This window comes from Pipistrellus hanaki, assembly GCF_964339955.1.
Source record: "Pipistrellus hanaki genome assembly, chromosome: 7".
NCBI classification, from domain to species: Eukaryota; Metazoa; Chordata; class Mammalia; order Chiroptera; family Vespertilionidae; genus Pipistrellus; species Pipistrellus hanaki.
Window position 1 is genome coordinate 19313709 of NC_140509.1, and position 14536 is coordinate 19328244.

At 57.8% G+C, this 14536-nt stretch overlaps 1 protein-coding gene across 1 annotated transcript in view; it reads right to left on the reverse strand.

Annotated features, from left to right (window-relative positions):
- TRAM2 (translocation associated membrane protein 2) overlaps positions 1 to 14536 on the reverse strand; it is a 76411-nt gene that overhangs the window by 5688 nt on the left and 56187 nt on the right. Inside the window, exons 3-10 of the mRNA XM_084889469.1 lie at positions 14157 to 14266; positions 13549 to 13665; positions 7252 to 7310; positions 5344 to 5428; positions 4625 to 4695; positions 1871 to 1975; positions 1477 to 1620; positions 582 to 754 (exon numbers count right to left, since the gene is read on the reverse strand). Coding sequence (XP_084745595.1) covers positions 582 to 754; positions 1477 to 1620; positions 1871 to 1975; positions 4625 to 4695; positions 5344 to 5428; positions 7252 to 7310; positions 13549 to 13665; positions 14157 to 14266 — 864 coding nt within the window. The remainder of the gene's footprint in view (positions 1 to 581; positions 755 to 1476; positions 1621 to 1870; positions 1976 to 4624; positions 4696 to 5343; positions 5429 to 7251; positions 7311 to 13548; positions 13666 to 14156; positions 14267 to 14536) is intronic.

Genomic DNA, 14536 nt, shown 5'->3' on the forward strand with positions numbered 1-14536 from the left:
TGGAGAAGGCGAGTGAGTCAGAACACATCCTGGTGCAGACGGGCCTCAGGCTGTCGGAAAGTGCAGAGCTGGCTGTGCCCCAGGCCCAGAGGGGGCGGGCGGGCGGGCACTGAAGGGGCAGGACCCACGGAGAAGTGGGTATCCCTCCCCTGCCCACCTTGTACTGTGCCATCTCGAGTCATTCCCGAAGACAGAGAGGAGCCAGCAGCCTGGCGGCCACGACCAGAGCAGAGGGCAGGTGAGGACAGAGGAGCCCGGCCGCACAGAGCAGGCGCAGAGATTGGCTGGCGCCCAGAAGCCACCCTGAGGACATGCTTCGTGCCAGAGTTCCCCACCCAGCACGCCCTACCCCACCACTGCCAGAGGGTTCGCGCCGAGTCAGGGCCAGCCCCACGCACGGCCTGTCCCTGGCCCACACCCAGCCACGTGCCAGCCGGGCCGCGGCCGCAGCCCGAGCCCAGGGGCCCCAGGCCCAGGGAGGGAGTCCAGACGGAGGGTGGGCCGTGGGACTGGTCTGGGTAGACTCCTTCCTTCCCGCCCCAGACGGCCTCCGCCTCTCCTGCCCACGGCCTGGCACATACCAGATTCCCTCTTGATGAGCCTCGCTGGCAGCCGGGGGGCGGCGGCGGGCGCGGGGACTCTCCGCTTGGCGCTCTGCTCGTTCCAGTACTCCCGCCAGTGCCGCAGCTGGGAGTGGATGAAGCGCCACATGAGCCAGGCCTGGGCAGCACACACCAGCAGCAGCACGCAGAGCCTGCAGAGGGGCAGAGCGGCTCAGGGGCTGGGCCCACAGCCCAGGGCAGGGACTCCCGAGGCCTGGAACCCTGCCAATTCCGTGGCCCATGACCACCTCAGCCCGGCAGGTTCCCACCCCCTGTAGGGCACAGGGCTCCTGCTTAGCACCCTCAGGGGTGGGGATGGATGCACAGAGCCAGGGAGGCGGGGAAGGAGGCAGCGGCAGACACACAGTCACCCTGTCCCTTCTGTCCCCACAGCACAGAACACAGCTCATTCAGCTCCATATAAACTGGGAGAATTCACATGAATTAGGGCACAGCAGAAATAATCCCAGTGTGGTTTATCTAGCAGGAAACTTAAAAGCTGTGCAGCCCTAGATCAAGCACACACCCTCCCGGGCCCAAGCATCTCCCGGAAACTGTAGCCTCCTGGCTGCCACGGGAGCCACTGCCAACCTGAGGAGAACTCGGCTGTGAAGCGTCCACGGGGCTGGGTGAGAACCCTCCTGAGCACCATAAAGGGGAGGGGGCTCCCCGTGGACTGAGGCCCTGGCAGTCTTTGTGGGCCAGGAAGCCAGGACGGCCTAACGCCCAGAGATTTCCATAAACGTCAACACGCAGGGGACGCGGGGGTGTGTGGCCTCCTGACCCTCCGAGGAGCTGTGCCAAGTCCAGGAGGCTCCCGGCCGCTCTCAGGGAGCCCTGGCTTACCGTCGCCGCGCCCCTATGCCCGACTCACCTGCAAAGTAAGTTGTTGAAGTTCCCTTTCTCGGGGTCAAAAGCTTGATTTTCCATGCGGGCAAGTCCAAAGCCGATGGCCAGCACGGCGAGAGTGAGGATGAAGAGGCGGGTGACCCCAAACACAGCAGCCCAGGCGTTAAACCTGCGCGCAGAGGTAGGAAAGGGTGGCAGCCTTAGGGCCATGAGGGAGCCTTCGCCCCCTTCTCCGGGAGGGACCCAAGTGGAAGAAGGTGCGAGGGTGGCGGAGGGAGGAGGTATCTAGAATAAGATGCTCCAGGACAATGGAGCACCTGAGGGTGCTGCCTGCAGCGCAGGGGAGAGCTGACACCCGGGACAGGACCCTCCCGTGCCCTCTGACCCTCTGCGCGGGCTGGCCTCCCAGCCTCACTTACAGCTTCTCGTTGTTCTCATCGGCGAAGTAGAAGAGCCGGGCCATGTGGAAGAGGAACTCGGTGGAGTACTGCAGCAGCAGCAAGATCAGGCCCAGGCGGCTCAGGCTGGGGAAGGAGAGACGAGCCTCTCAGTCCCCCCAAGACCCACGGAGAGCAGAGGTGCGGCTGGCCTGGCTCGGCTCCCCACTCCCCCTTCCCTGGCCGGCCCGCCGCATTATTCAGGACTCAGCTCCGCTGTCACTCCTGGAGACTTTTCCTAACACTGAACCCGGGCCTCTGGCTTGCTGCCTGGGGCAGGCCCCCCTGCCCGCTCCCACAGCAACCGGCTGAGGCTCTTCTCAGGGCTCGTCCCCTCACGCTCATCACCTGGCCGGGGACCTCACACCCAAAGCTGCTCAGAACAAGATGCTGAGCTCTGCAAGCAGAACCAGGGATTCCTACCGTCTAATTTCCCATTACCCCGTCTCCACAGGCTCACCAAGAAGCTAAACTCAACCGAATGCAGAAACCTATGCTGTGAACCAAACTCTTAAAAAACAGCACTGCCGCCCGGCCGCATGAGCCAGTGGGCGAGTGCCCGCCCGTGAACCAGGTCACAGCTCGATTCCTGGCCAGGGCGCACGCCCAGGTGGCGGCCTCGATCCCCAGTGTGGGGCGTGCAGGAGGCAGTCGATCATGATTCTCTTTCACCACTGATGTTTCTCTCTCTCTCTCTCTCACCCTCTCTCTTCCTCTTTCTCTCTTTAAAAACCAATAAAAACATACTAAAAAAAACCCCAAAAACCAACAGCACCCGAGACACCTCTCTGCTCGATTCCAGGCATGACACTGCCACCTGCTTCCCCGGGCAGCCTGCTGCAGAGGCTCAGCTGTCGCCCAAATGCGAGTGAAAGCTCTGCCCCTGCTGAACAGCAGGAAGGCATGAGCCCTCCCACAGGCGGCCATAAATAAGGGCCCGTCCGATTCCACCCACCGAGACCAAAGTACAAAATCACCACGAAGGTCCCTGCATCCTGAGGATGATCGAGAGAACGACGTGAAAAGGCCCCGGTGTCTTCCCGTGGCCCGGAAAGTCCAACACGATCCTGCCCATGACCACCCCCTCAGGGCTGTGCACCTGCCGTCCCCTCCGCCTGCACAGCCCTCCCCGGATCTCCGCGTACCTGGCTCTGTCACTCCTGCCTCAGCCGGAGCCACCTGCTCGGAGGCTCTCCCTCCCCACGCCCGCAGTGCCCGGAGCACACGATGTTACAGGCCCTGCTTTAGTTCCTCCAGCGCACACACCGCCATGGGAAACCCTGTGCCCTTATGTCCTTGTTGATGGTCTGCCTCCCGCCAGAACGGACACCCCAGGGGAGCAGAGGCTGTCTCCTTTGTCCCGATGCAACTCAGCTCCTGAGGCAGCGCCCGCCCACAGGAGGCCGGTGTTGAGTGAGTGAAGGCCTGCAAAAGCCAAGCTCTTTACCAAAACGAGACCCCACACCAGCCAGCATCTCAAAGGTCTGTCTCCCTGAGAAACCCTGCAGCCGAGGGCCACTCCTTTCCCTGGATTCACTTCAGAAACCAGAACAAGGGCGGAGGGGGAAGGAGCTCACGCTCCCTAAATGAGCAGAGAGGTGGCTGCACCTTGAACCGGTGCCGGCTTCCCTGGGAACGGGGTCGGGGCGAATTTGAAGGATCTGCTGCTCCCTGTCCTCTCCGTCCGATTCTCATTACAAAACAAGCATTCGCAGGACTCTGTGCAAACAGGGTCAGACACCGCCCTGTCCTTCCCCAGGACGTGTCAGATGCGGAGAATAGCGGACCTTGGTGCACCTCACACCTCTGGGAGGAAGAAGAGACCCGCCAGCAGCAGGAAGCTCTCCCAGGGGGTCCTGCCTGTGCCTGCCCACCCTGCCCTCACCACCACACACTGCGGGGGTGACGGCACAGACTGGCTTCCTCAAACCCATGCTGCACGTGACGCGGGAGCATCCAACACAAGAGCAGAGCCAGGCCTGCCGCACGGCTTCGCCCCTCAAGACCCAGCCAGGAATCCTCACTGCCCGGGGCCCCCCGAGAAAGGACAGGCCTGAAAGCCGCCTTCCTCTGACTGCTCCCCCACGTCCACCCTTCTCAGAGGATGCACGGAGGGCCCTGCAGATGCCGGGCCCCAAGACCCTGGGTCGCTCAGCAGGAAGTTTGCAGAATGCCAGCCAAACAAGGCCCAGGGGCGGGCACCCCTACCCACCCAAGAACAACCCAAGCTAGCAATGGCATATCCAGTCCCCCAATACGAATCCTTTCACGAGAGACACTCCAGACCAAACACTACAGCAACTCTCTGGGCCTCTGAACAGCCCAGCGGCCACTCCACATTTCGTGGCAAACCGAAGGGAAGGGGTTTCTGCGCTGTGAGCTCTGGCGGCTTCTGCCACCGGACGCGCTGAGGCAGAGCCCGCCTCCGCTGCCTCCCACCTGCAGAGCACGGACCAGGGGCCGATGTCCCTGGGGAGCCCTGCCTGGCTGGCCTGGGTCGGGCGGTCACTCTCTGGGTTCTGGTGGCAGAGGACACGTCACAGTGCCTCTCCTGTCTGTCTCTCCTCGGAGACTGAGGATGCTCCACTGAAGACAACGGAAGCTCCTGCCATCTATCTGTGTGTTCCCAGGCCTTAGCCCAGAGCTCTGCACACAGAAGGCGTCTCGTTGAGGCAGTGTGTGGAGAGGCATGGGAGCACGAGGGCCTGAGGGGTGAGGCCGGCGGGTCTCACTCACTTGAGGAGGTACGCGCCGGCGATGTGGAGCAGGTACAGGCAGATGTACTGGAGCTGGCGGGGGATTTCCTCCTGCGAACGAGAGAGGCGGACAGTGAGCAGTGAGCGTGCTGGCTCTCCACCAGCAGAGGCGGGAAATGCAGAGGTGGGGGGGGGGAGGGAGGGCGGGCCAGGCTCCCTCCTCCTGCCCCGGGGCTGGGCTGCTTTAACACAGTCCCAGGTCGGGCGGAGGCCCATGACCCCATGGCCAGCAGCTGCGAAGTCTGAGGGCCAGGCTGAGCTTCAGGTTCACAGTCAGAGGGCAGGGCTGGGCTGAGAGAAGGGACAGGGACTAAGGAATAGGGTTCTTGGAAATGATTCAGAGGGATGCTATGTAAAAAGAAAGAAAAAAAAAAAGAGTGTGGGAAAGGCATAAACCTCTCCAGCCGCCATCCAGAGATGATGATAGTTAGATATCTCCCTCCCCCCTCCCCTCCCTCGCCAGCCACACACATGTAAGCGTGGGAGGCAGGCATGAGACGTGCTGAGGGCCTCCTCTCAGGGAGGTCTGTCTTCCTGGGGGACTTTAACAGGTGCTGACTCAGCATTTTACTCAGCCCACCAGCACTCCCATCACCACCCAGCTCTGTGCGTCTACAGGAAGGGACTGAGATGGCTGGTACAGGAGCAAGGGGGGAGGGGGGAGTGTCACAGGGCTTCAGTGGGGGACCGAGGACTCACCTTCCGTACCTTCTGGAAATACAGCTCAGGAAGTGCGTGCAGCCAGTAGGCCAGCTGGCACACATAGAAAAACTTCACCTGGAAGCTGGAGACAAGGGAGCGAGTTTCAGGGAGGGAGGGAGGGAGGGAAATGTCCCTGCGCCCACCAAGCACAGGAGGGAGGCGCAAGGGCCAGGAGGGAGGGAGGGAAGGGGGTCAGCGAGCACCAGGCTCCTGGGCCTGGGGACCTGGCTCCACAGACAGGACCATTTCGAGGATACAGAAAAAAGCAAAAACAAGTGTTGGCCACCCTAGCTGGTTTGGCTCAGTAGATAGAGCGTCAGCCTACAGACAGAAGGGTCCCAGGTTCGATTCACGTCAAGGGCACGTGCCCGGGTTGTGGGCTCGATCCCCAGTAGGGGGCATGCAGGAGGCAGCTGATCAATGATTCTCTTTATCATTGATGTTTCTATCTCTCTCTCTCTCCCCCCCACCCCTTATCTGAAATCAATAAAAACATATTTTTTAAAAAACCCAACAAAATAAGCCCTGGCCACTGGCTCAGCTGGTTGGAGCGTCGTCTAGCACAGCGTTTTTCAACCGCTGTTCCGCGGCACACTAGATGTTGCCTGGTGTGCCGTAGGTGCAGACAAGACAAGAATTTTATAATTTTTCACTATTTTATAATAAAGTAATTATAAAATACTTTCTTTGTGTTTATTTGATTCCTATTCAAGAGAATTACTTTATATATAGTCAATATAGGCACAGAGTTAAATGTTTTAACATTTTCTAATGGTGGTGTGCCTCGTGATTTTTTTCATGAAACAAGTGTGCCTTTGCCCAAAAAAGGTTGAAAAACACTGGTCTAGCACACCAAAAGGCTGTGGGTTTGATTCCCAGTCAGGACATATATTGGAGGCAACTGATCAATGTCTCTCTCCCCCTTCCTCTCTCTCTCAAATCAATAAACAAATAGTCAAGTGAGAATTTTTTTTAAAAAAATTAAGAAACAAAAATGATGAAAAGGTTGCAGAGAAGGAGGGTCTTAGCCCGGAGAGGGGAGGAGGAGGAGAGAGCTGACGCTAGAGAGCTCGGTGGAGCAGAGGGCAGGAATATGCTTAAGGAGGAAAGGACCTCAGGAGCAAAGGGTCTGACTCGGTGCTATTTAACGGGCCTTGGAACAGCAGACGAGGCCTCCCCGGGCCCGCGCCCGTGTGGCCCTCCTGCATCTCATCGGAGCGGGGAGGGAGGGCACGGCCGTGGACAGCGGGAAGGAAGATGTGCTTGAGTGTGAGGGGTCAAAGCCAGAGCGCCTGATGGAGCTGCCCTGCGTCTGTGCCCCACACGGGTTAGGAGCGGGCTGTAGATGGAACTGTGTCCCCGCAGAGTCCAGGCGGACACCCTAGACGCCAGGGTGATGGCATTGGGAGGCGGGGCCTACAGAAGAGGACTTGCTGAGGGGGCAGAGCCCCTGGGAGTGGCATTAATGTCCCTGTGAGAGAGGCCCCAGAAAGCACCCCCCCACCCGGCCTTGTGGGGACCAGGGAGAGAGATGCTATCTACGAACAGGAAGTGGCCCTCACCACACCCTGGGCCTGTGGGCACCCTGACCTTGGACTTCCAGCAAGACCATCGAGAAGTACATTTCTGTGGTTCATCCACCCCCACCCCCAGCCCCAGTCCACGGTGTTCTGTGCTAGCAACCGAGCGGAGACTCCTGTGTGACGGGGCCAGTGCAGACGGCACTTCACTGTGGGAGTCTCCAGGCCAGCGGACCGGCGGCCCTCCACCAGACTGCGCCCTCACAGGCTCAGTGTGTCGGGCCTCCTTCCAGCTGGCTCTGAGCGATTCCGGACGCATTCTGGGGGGAGGGAGCCAGAGGACCGGCTGGTTCCTCCCTGGAGACCAAGTCTTGAGAATACTCACGGGAGGTACACGTGTGGGTAGTCTTCCCAGAGGCTCCTCGGGTTTGTTAAATATCCTTCCTGTGGTAAGCAAGAAGAGATGGGCTTTAGAGAGGTGAAGGTAAGACCTGCTGGGGCCCTGGGCACACCCAGGGGTCAGGGGTCAGGGACACATGGCACACCCAGCTGCCAGAGAGAGGAAAGAACAGGGCCGTGAAACGTAGGGCCTCTCCTGTGGGGCCCCGCTGGCCAGAGCAGGAGGAGTTCTGTGGGCCTGACTCTCACTAGCTGCCCTGGCCTCTGAGCAGGCCGGACCCTGAGCTTTAGCTGCCCCGCCTGTAAAATGAGGATAAAAGTACGGACCCTCCCAGAGTTACTGTTAGAAATCAATGGGCCAGCGTGTGTTCATGTGGCAGCCCCTACTACTGTGGCACTCAGGAAATGCTCGTGGAACGAACAACGAGGCGAGGTTGGGGCCAAGGGGTTCGTGTCCAGGTGGGAACAGAAGGGGGCCTGGGAGGAGGAGCCTGAGACCCTGCACTCGGGTGTAAATTAGGGCCTGAAAGGACGGTAGCCTCAGAGAAAGAAGAGATGAAGACGATGTCTGCTCACCTTGGGGGGAGGCTGAAAACAGAAATATTACCCCCTGACAAGACATAACCCGGGGTTTGCTTTCATAGGGGTTTGGCGTTCACATCTGTACCACCTGGGTGGTCCGGAAACGCCCTGGCTGAGGAAGCAGCAACAATACTGTGGGCCAGGATACCACCGGGGCATCCTCTCATCCACGGCCCTGCAGGACGCTCATGCGTAAACCCTGGCTGACGATGCCTGTATAATCCCAGGTCACAAAGCACGGGAGGAACCAATCCGCCACCAGCACGTGGGCTGGCCCTGCACTAGGAGGGCCGAGGGGCTATGTTGGCATCACTTCATTTCAGAAGCAGGGAAACGGAGGCCAGGCAGGAAGGATCTCCTGAAACAAGATGCTTTCTCAGTAGCACAATGAAAACCTGAACTGGGCACCAACCTCCTGGTCAGACAGCCTCAGGCCCAGCTGCTATGTAAGTCGGAGCATAAATGGAGGAGAAAGAGGAGGAGTAGGAGGAGATAGAAGAAAGAGGAGGAAGAGAAGGAGGAGGAGGAGGAGGAGAAGGAAGAGGAGGAGGAGATAGAAGGAAGGGGAGGAAGAGAAGGAGGAGGGGGAGGAGGAAGAGAAAGAGGAGAGAAGGAAGAGGAGGAAGAGAAGGAGGAGGGGGAGGAGGAGGAAGAGGAGAGAGAAGGAAGAGGAGGAGAAGGAAGAGGAGGAGGAGATAGAAGGAAGAGGAGGAAGAGAAGGAGGAGGGGGAGGAGGAGGAGGAAGAGGAGAGAGAAGGAAGAGGAGGAAGAGAAGGAGGAGGAGGAGGAGGAGGAGGAGGAGGAAGAGGAGGAGGAGGAGATAGAAGGAAGAGGAGGAGGAGGAGGAGATAGAAGAGGAGGAAGAGAAGGAGGAGGGGGAGGAGGAGGCAGCAGCGTCCTGTCTAGGGCAGGAGTGGGGAACGTCCGGCCCGTGGGCCATATAAGGACCGAGAAATCATGTGGTCGGGCCCCGCCAAGGCAACCGCAGGCCTTGTGTGTGCCACACAACAACTCGAAATTCAACACATCCAGGAGCTTTTCTCATAGCAACATACATTTGTAGTGAGTGAATTGCATTAAATGATGTTATAAATACCCAAATGGCCCTTGGCAGAAAAAAGGTTCCCCATCCCTGTCCACTGGATCCTCAGTTTATTCCCAAGTGAGGGCCGATCCACCCACCTCCGTGGCGCTAAATGCCGGGAGTATTCCTCAGCCCCAGCCCCACATCCTGGGCCTTAATGGCACAGTGACCAGCCGAAACCGGTTTGGCTCAGTAGATAGAAAAGTCTGAAAGGTCCCAGGTTCGATTCCGGTCAAGGGCATGTACACTGGTTGCGGGCACATCCCCGGTAGGCGGTGTGCAGGAGGCAGCTGGTCGATGTTTCTCTCTCATCGACGTTTCTAGCTCTCTATCCCTCTTCCTTCCTCTCGGTGAAAAGTCAATAAAATTAAAAAAAAAAAATAGCACAGTGAGCAGACTGACACGTTTGATCCAGTGCACGCACCAGCGTAGCCATGGTAACGCAGATGTGAAGGAAAGGGTCTCACCCCAAACCCTCATGGTTTCATTTCTAGCCTCTTCTCAGGACTACCGTCCTCTCCTCCTCAGTCACACCCAGACTGTGGCACAAAGGTGGGGGGTTCTGGGCATTCGGGGTGGTAGGAACACCCACACAGCTGCCATCCCCCTGCCGTTCACTCGCCTGCCTTCACCAGAACGTCGGACCCACTCTCTCTACCTCGTTCCATGGAAATCACAGAGGCGAGAACGCTCCTCTCTAGAGGAAATGTCAGGAGGGAAGTGAGGTGGGAGAGGAGTGTCTGGCCGAGAGAGACAGCACTGGGAGGAATGAAAGCCCAGCTGATCATGTGGTTTTAGACAGGAATCCTCCTTGGCTTGGCCCCTTCACTCGGGAGACAAGGAGGCCAGCACTTTGAAGCCAACAAGCAAAGAAAAATGCTGCCTGCTTGCAAATGGCCAGTCCCTGGGGACTGGAGGAGAGGCCGAGGCAGGAGAGCAGGAGGAGCCTGGGACCCAATGACTCACTGCCTTTTCCAGACCTCTGGCCAGGCAGCTGCATGCGAGGGGGATGGGGGGGGCAGGGGGGGTTGGGGTACCCTCAGAGCTCAGGCATCCAAGTACCGAGAGTCCTGGGGCCACAGGGTGGCAGAGGGAGCACCTGCAACCCACCCCAAGCCCCGCCCAATCGCTCACCTGCCCGCCAGCCTGATTGTCCCTAACCACTCCCCTGCCAGCCATATCAACACCTAACTGCTCCCCTGCTGGCCCGATTGCCCCTAATTGCCCACCCCCCTGCTGGCCTGGTCACCCCCAACTGCCCGCCCCTGCAGGCCTTGTCACTCCAACTTCCCTCCCTTGCCAGCCTGGTTGCCTCTAACTGCTCTCCCCTGCCAGCCCAGGCAGAGGGTCTGGGAGCTTCTGCAATCCTTCGTCCTCTTTGGTTCCCACCGAGAGCTAAGGGAGTCCTGAGCAAGCGGGGACAATCAGTCCCTTTACCACAGCCTTCCTTTCTGGCTTGTGAAAAAGAACCACAGAAACAGCGGGACCAAGCACAACACAGTCAGCTCCCTGGACTCGACATTCCTTGTAACATCTGTCCTCGGGAACAGCCACATGCGAGAGCGTCCCTCTCAGCGAATGCCAGCTCGGACCCAGGCGCCAGCACTAAAGGTCTTCCCTCTGCCACGTTCGCACTGAGAGCCGGACCTGAAGTGAGGCATCCCCCGGAAGGCAGGCAGGGCGGCCAGATGCCCGCCCACCCCGCTTTCCTCGGGGTGTGTGTGTGTGTGTGTGTGTGTGTTTGCCCTGACCAATGAAGAGGAGGTCAAAGGTAAGTTAAAAGTAGGAGGTGAGATTCTTATAAAAGGGTCGGGTGGCCCAGCCACGCTCCCATCGCTCTGCCTGTATAAATGCAGAGAGAAGCATCTGAGTCAAACACTGAAATAAAACTGGTTCTTTCTGGAGGGAGAAATTTGAGGGTAATTTTTTAATTTCATTTTTCATACTTTTATGTAGTGCATACTTTTTTTTTTAAAGTAATCATTTATGATATTTATAAAAATAATCCATTAATTTAAAACCTCTTGGGGGAAAAATAAAAACCATTGACATTTGGAGCAAGAAGATGCATTTTGTAGTTCATTCATTCTCATAACCAGTAGTTAGGGAGTGGCTTGAGGTCCAGGGGGAGAGACAGCAGAGAATACAGACATGAACAAGAAAAACACCCCAGCAATGGGTGCAGTGCAGAAAATACAAATGGGGGTCTCTGAGGAGGTGCTGTTAGGTGGAGACTTGACAGCAGAAAGGAGCCAGCAGGGGTGGCGGGGATGGAGGAGCCAGGGAAGAGCAGGGGGATGAGATGGGACCAGTGGATGAGATGGGACCAGTGGGATGAGATGGGACCAGTGGATGAGATGGGACCAGTGGGATGAGATGGGACCAGTGGATGAGATGGGACCAGTGGGATGAGATGGGACCAGCGGATGAGATGGGAAGGCCGGCAGGGCCCAGAGCACAGGAGTCGGGAAGAAAATGGTTTCCCTGCAAGAAAGACAGGACTTTTAAGCAGGAAAATGCATGGTTTGCTTTGCATTCTGAAAAGATCCGTCTGGCTGAGCAGAAAAGGGTAGGAGAGTACAGGCGTGAAAACAGACTCCTTCTAGGAGGAGGAGGTGCGGTGGTCCAGGCAAGAGATGATTGATGGTGGCTGGGACTACAGGAGGGCTCCCCAACCTGGGCACTGACATCTGGGACTGGGCCATTCTTCGTGGCGGAAACTGTCCTGTGTGCGGTAGGACATTCAGCAGCATCCCTGGCCTGTACCCACGAGATGCCACTAGCATGGTGCCAACAATGCCCTGGGGCAGAGTCTCCCCTGAAGAGAACGCTGGCCAGGGAGGGTGAGGGTGTGTGTGTGTGTGCGTGCGCGCGCACTCGCAGGTAGAGGGCAGCTGACAGAACCTCGGTGTGGTCTTGGGGGGTGGGGGGGGTGTGTGTCTGTGGAGGGTGAAAGAAAAAAAAGAACCCAGAAAGATTGTGTCACAACATAAAAACATGATTTTTAAATGAAACTAGGTATTTTCTCTCCTTTCACAAAACTGCCCTCTCTTCTTCCTCAGCCACTCTCATCCCAGTGAGAAAGGCAGGGAGGGTGGGGCCAGGAGCTGCGGGTGTCAGGGGGTGGAGTCACTGGAGTCCAGGGTTCCCCCCCCCCCCATTTCCTGTTGACATGCTGAGTGTGGAACGGGCTGTCTGTCACCCTAATAAAAGCCTGTTATGAGCTTTCCCCCTCCAAGCGCTATATTCTCCCAGACTAATTAGTATCATCATTTTCAAGCCCGTGAAGGCAGAGAAGCAGAGACAGAGCAGCCGCATGTCACGCCCGGGAAGGGTGCTGAGTAACTTGGCTGTGGGCCTCCAATCTGGCCTCGATGTGTCACAGCTGTGCCGTGCGGCGTCAGGGGAGGCAGAAAGGGCGAGAGTGATTCACACGGAGATGAGGCAATGCTGCTGCTGAAAGACCAGTTACACGTGGTCCCCTGAGCTGTTCTGCCTCCTAGAAGCTCAGGATCCCCAGAGACAGGCATGAGCCAACCACCGGGGCTGGGGGAGGTCTGCAATCAGAAGCACCTAGACTTCGTGGGGCCCGGATGTGTGCCGCACAACAGCAGGGGGCGCTGCTCACACGGCTGCCTGGAAGTCCACCCCTGGACAGAGCACAGGACAGCCCAGCTCAGGAGGACAGGAGTCTCAGGTCCCGCATTTCACATCCCCCGTGTTCTGTTCAGGAGAACCGTTCTGTGATTGAATGACTCTCCGGAGCAGAGAGCCCGGCAGGGAGTGAGTGAGTGCTCATCCTTGTCGGTGCAGGAAGAAGAGGAAGCAGGACGCAGCAGAGGAAATATCTAAAACACCGCGGGGCTGCTGGGTCTCTCCGGGGACGATTCAGCCCCTGAGAAGCAGGCAGGTGGTGCTCCGGGCTGGGAAGTGGGGTGGGGAAAGCTAATTAAACACTTCCTAGCAGGACAGGCTGGGTCTCACTACAGTGAACCCCAGAGGACCGTCCACATTCTTTTGTTCAAATTAATTCTGCTGTATCAAAGGCTGCTTGAAATAAGAGTCCTCTGGTTGGAAGGGGAGGTGGGAATGGCCCTGACCCTCACAGGACTTGATGTGCGCACAGGGGGCTGCTGGACTTGCCTGCAGGAGGCCAATGCGGTAAAAATGGATAGCACGCTCGACTCAGAACCAGACCCAGAGTCCAAACCCCATCCCGGACACTCCGGAGGCACATGACCGTGGGCACGCTCTGGAACCTGATTTTGGGTTTCGGCAATTCTTAACACGGGCGGGCGCCTCAATGAACATAAACTTGTCTGGTGGGACTGTTTTTGCAGGGCGCCCTGTAACAAGATACAGGGCCATGCAGAGATACAGGGCCATGCAGAGATACGGTACCATTACTGGAACCTCACTCAATAACTACAACAAGTGTTCCCCTTGGGCAGATGACTCTCTCTAGCTGTGAGAATGGCATCTGTATCACTCCGCCCCTCTCTCACAGTACCACGAGGATGGAAAAATGGCTTCCGTTCTAAGGAACAGCCCCAAGTTTCCCACACAGCTCCTTCCTCATCTCCTTCCCCGGGCAGAAAATCACCGAGGACCACTCACCGTCACCGCCACGTAGAAGCACCAGATCACCGAGCTGAGATGAAAGACAACCAGCTGTCCAGACTCGTTGAACTTGCTGTGTTTGACCTTGGAGAGATGAAGCCTTTTGCTGATTTTCTAAAGAATAAAGAGAAATCCCACATGTTAACATACAAGTGTATTGGTAACGGGCAGCTTTCAAATGCCTGCTTCTTCCCACCCAAAAGAAGGTTCAAGTTGGAAGCCAGCCGTAATCATCGTTATTCAGTGTAGGACTACTGTGTGCAGAGTGCTACGGGAAGCCAGCATTTAGAGGAAGCAGCGAGATCAGCGTCCGCGGCCTAGATGTAAAGAAAGCAACCCAACCAGCCTGTAGGACAGACCACAGGGGCGCTGTCCTGTCAGAGTTCAGGCAGTTCCCGCCGCACAATAAACACTGCTGCTTCGTGTGCTGCCTAAAGAAGCCTGTGGGAGGGGCAGAGACCAAAGTGTGTGAGAGACGGCCCGTCAGCGGGACCCACCGGGGCATGAAACCGGGGGTGACGAGGTTCAGAGCTCCTCCCGGGTGAGCTCCTGCGGCCCACGCATCGCCCCCGTTTCTGGTTTCGGAATCCAGGCGCATCACTTACGTCTAAAATGTACTCCTGGACCACGGCGTGTAAGATGATGGCGATGAAGATGTAGAACAGGATCGTGACCAGGTCCTTCGGCCCGTAGTGGTAGTGCACCGTCTCGCTGTCTGAGGAGGGAAGAGGAGCCACGTCAGCATTCCTGGGGCCAGGAAGCGCTCTGGGACCCAAAACTGAAAGCAGACCTGGACGCATTGTCAGTGCTTTCCTTTCGAAGGAAGAGTTTCTTCCCCAGAATCCTACCTCTGGCCTTGACCCTGGGAAAGTGCCTGCGGGGAGGGCTCAGGGGAACCAAGCACACGCCAGTGTGTGACGGCTCCACCTCCTGAGCCGGAGCAGGAGAGCACAGTGGTCACAAGCCAGGGGCTGGAGACAGCCCA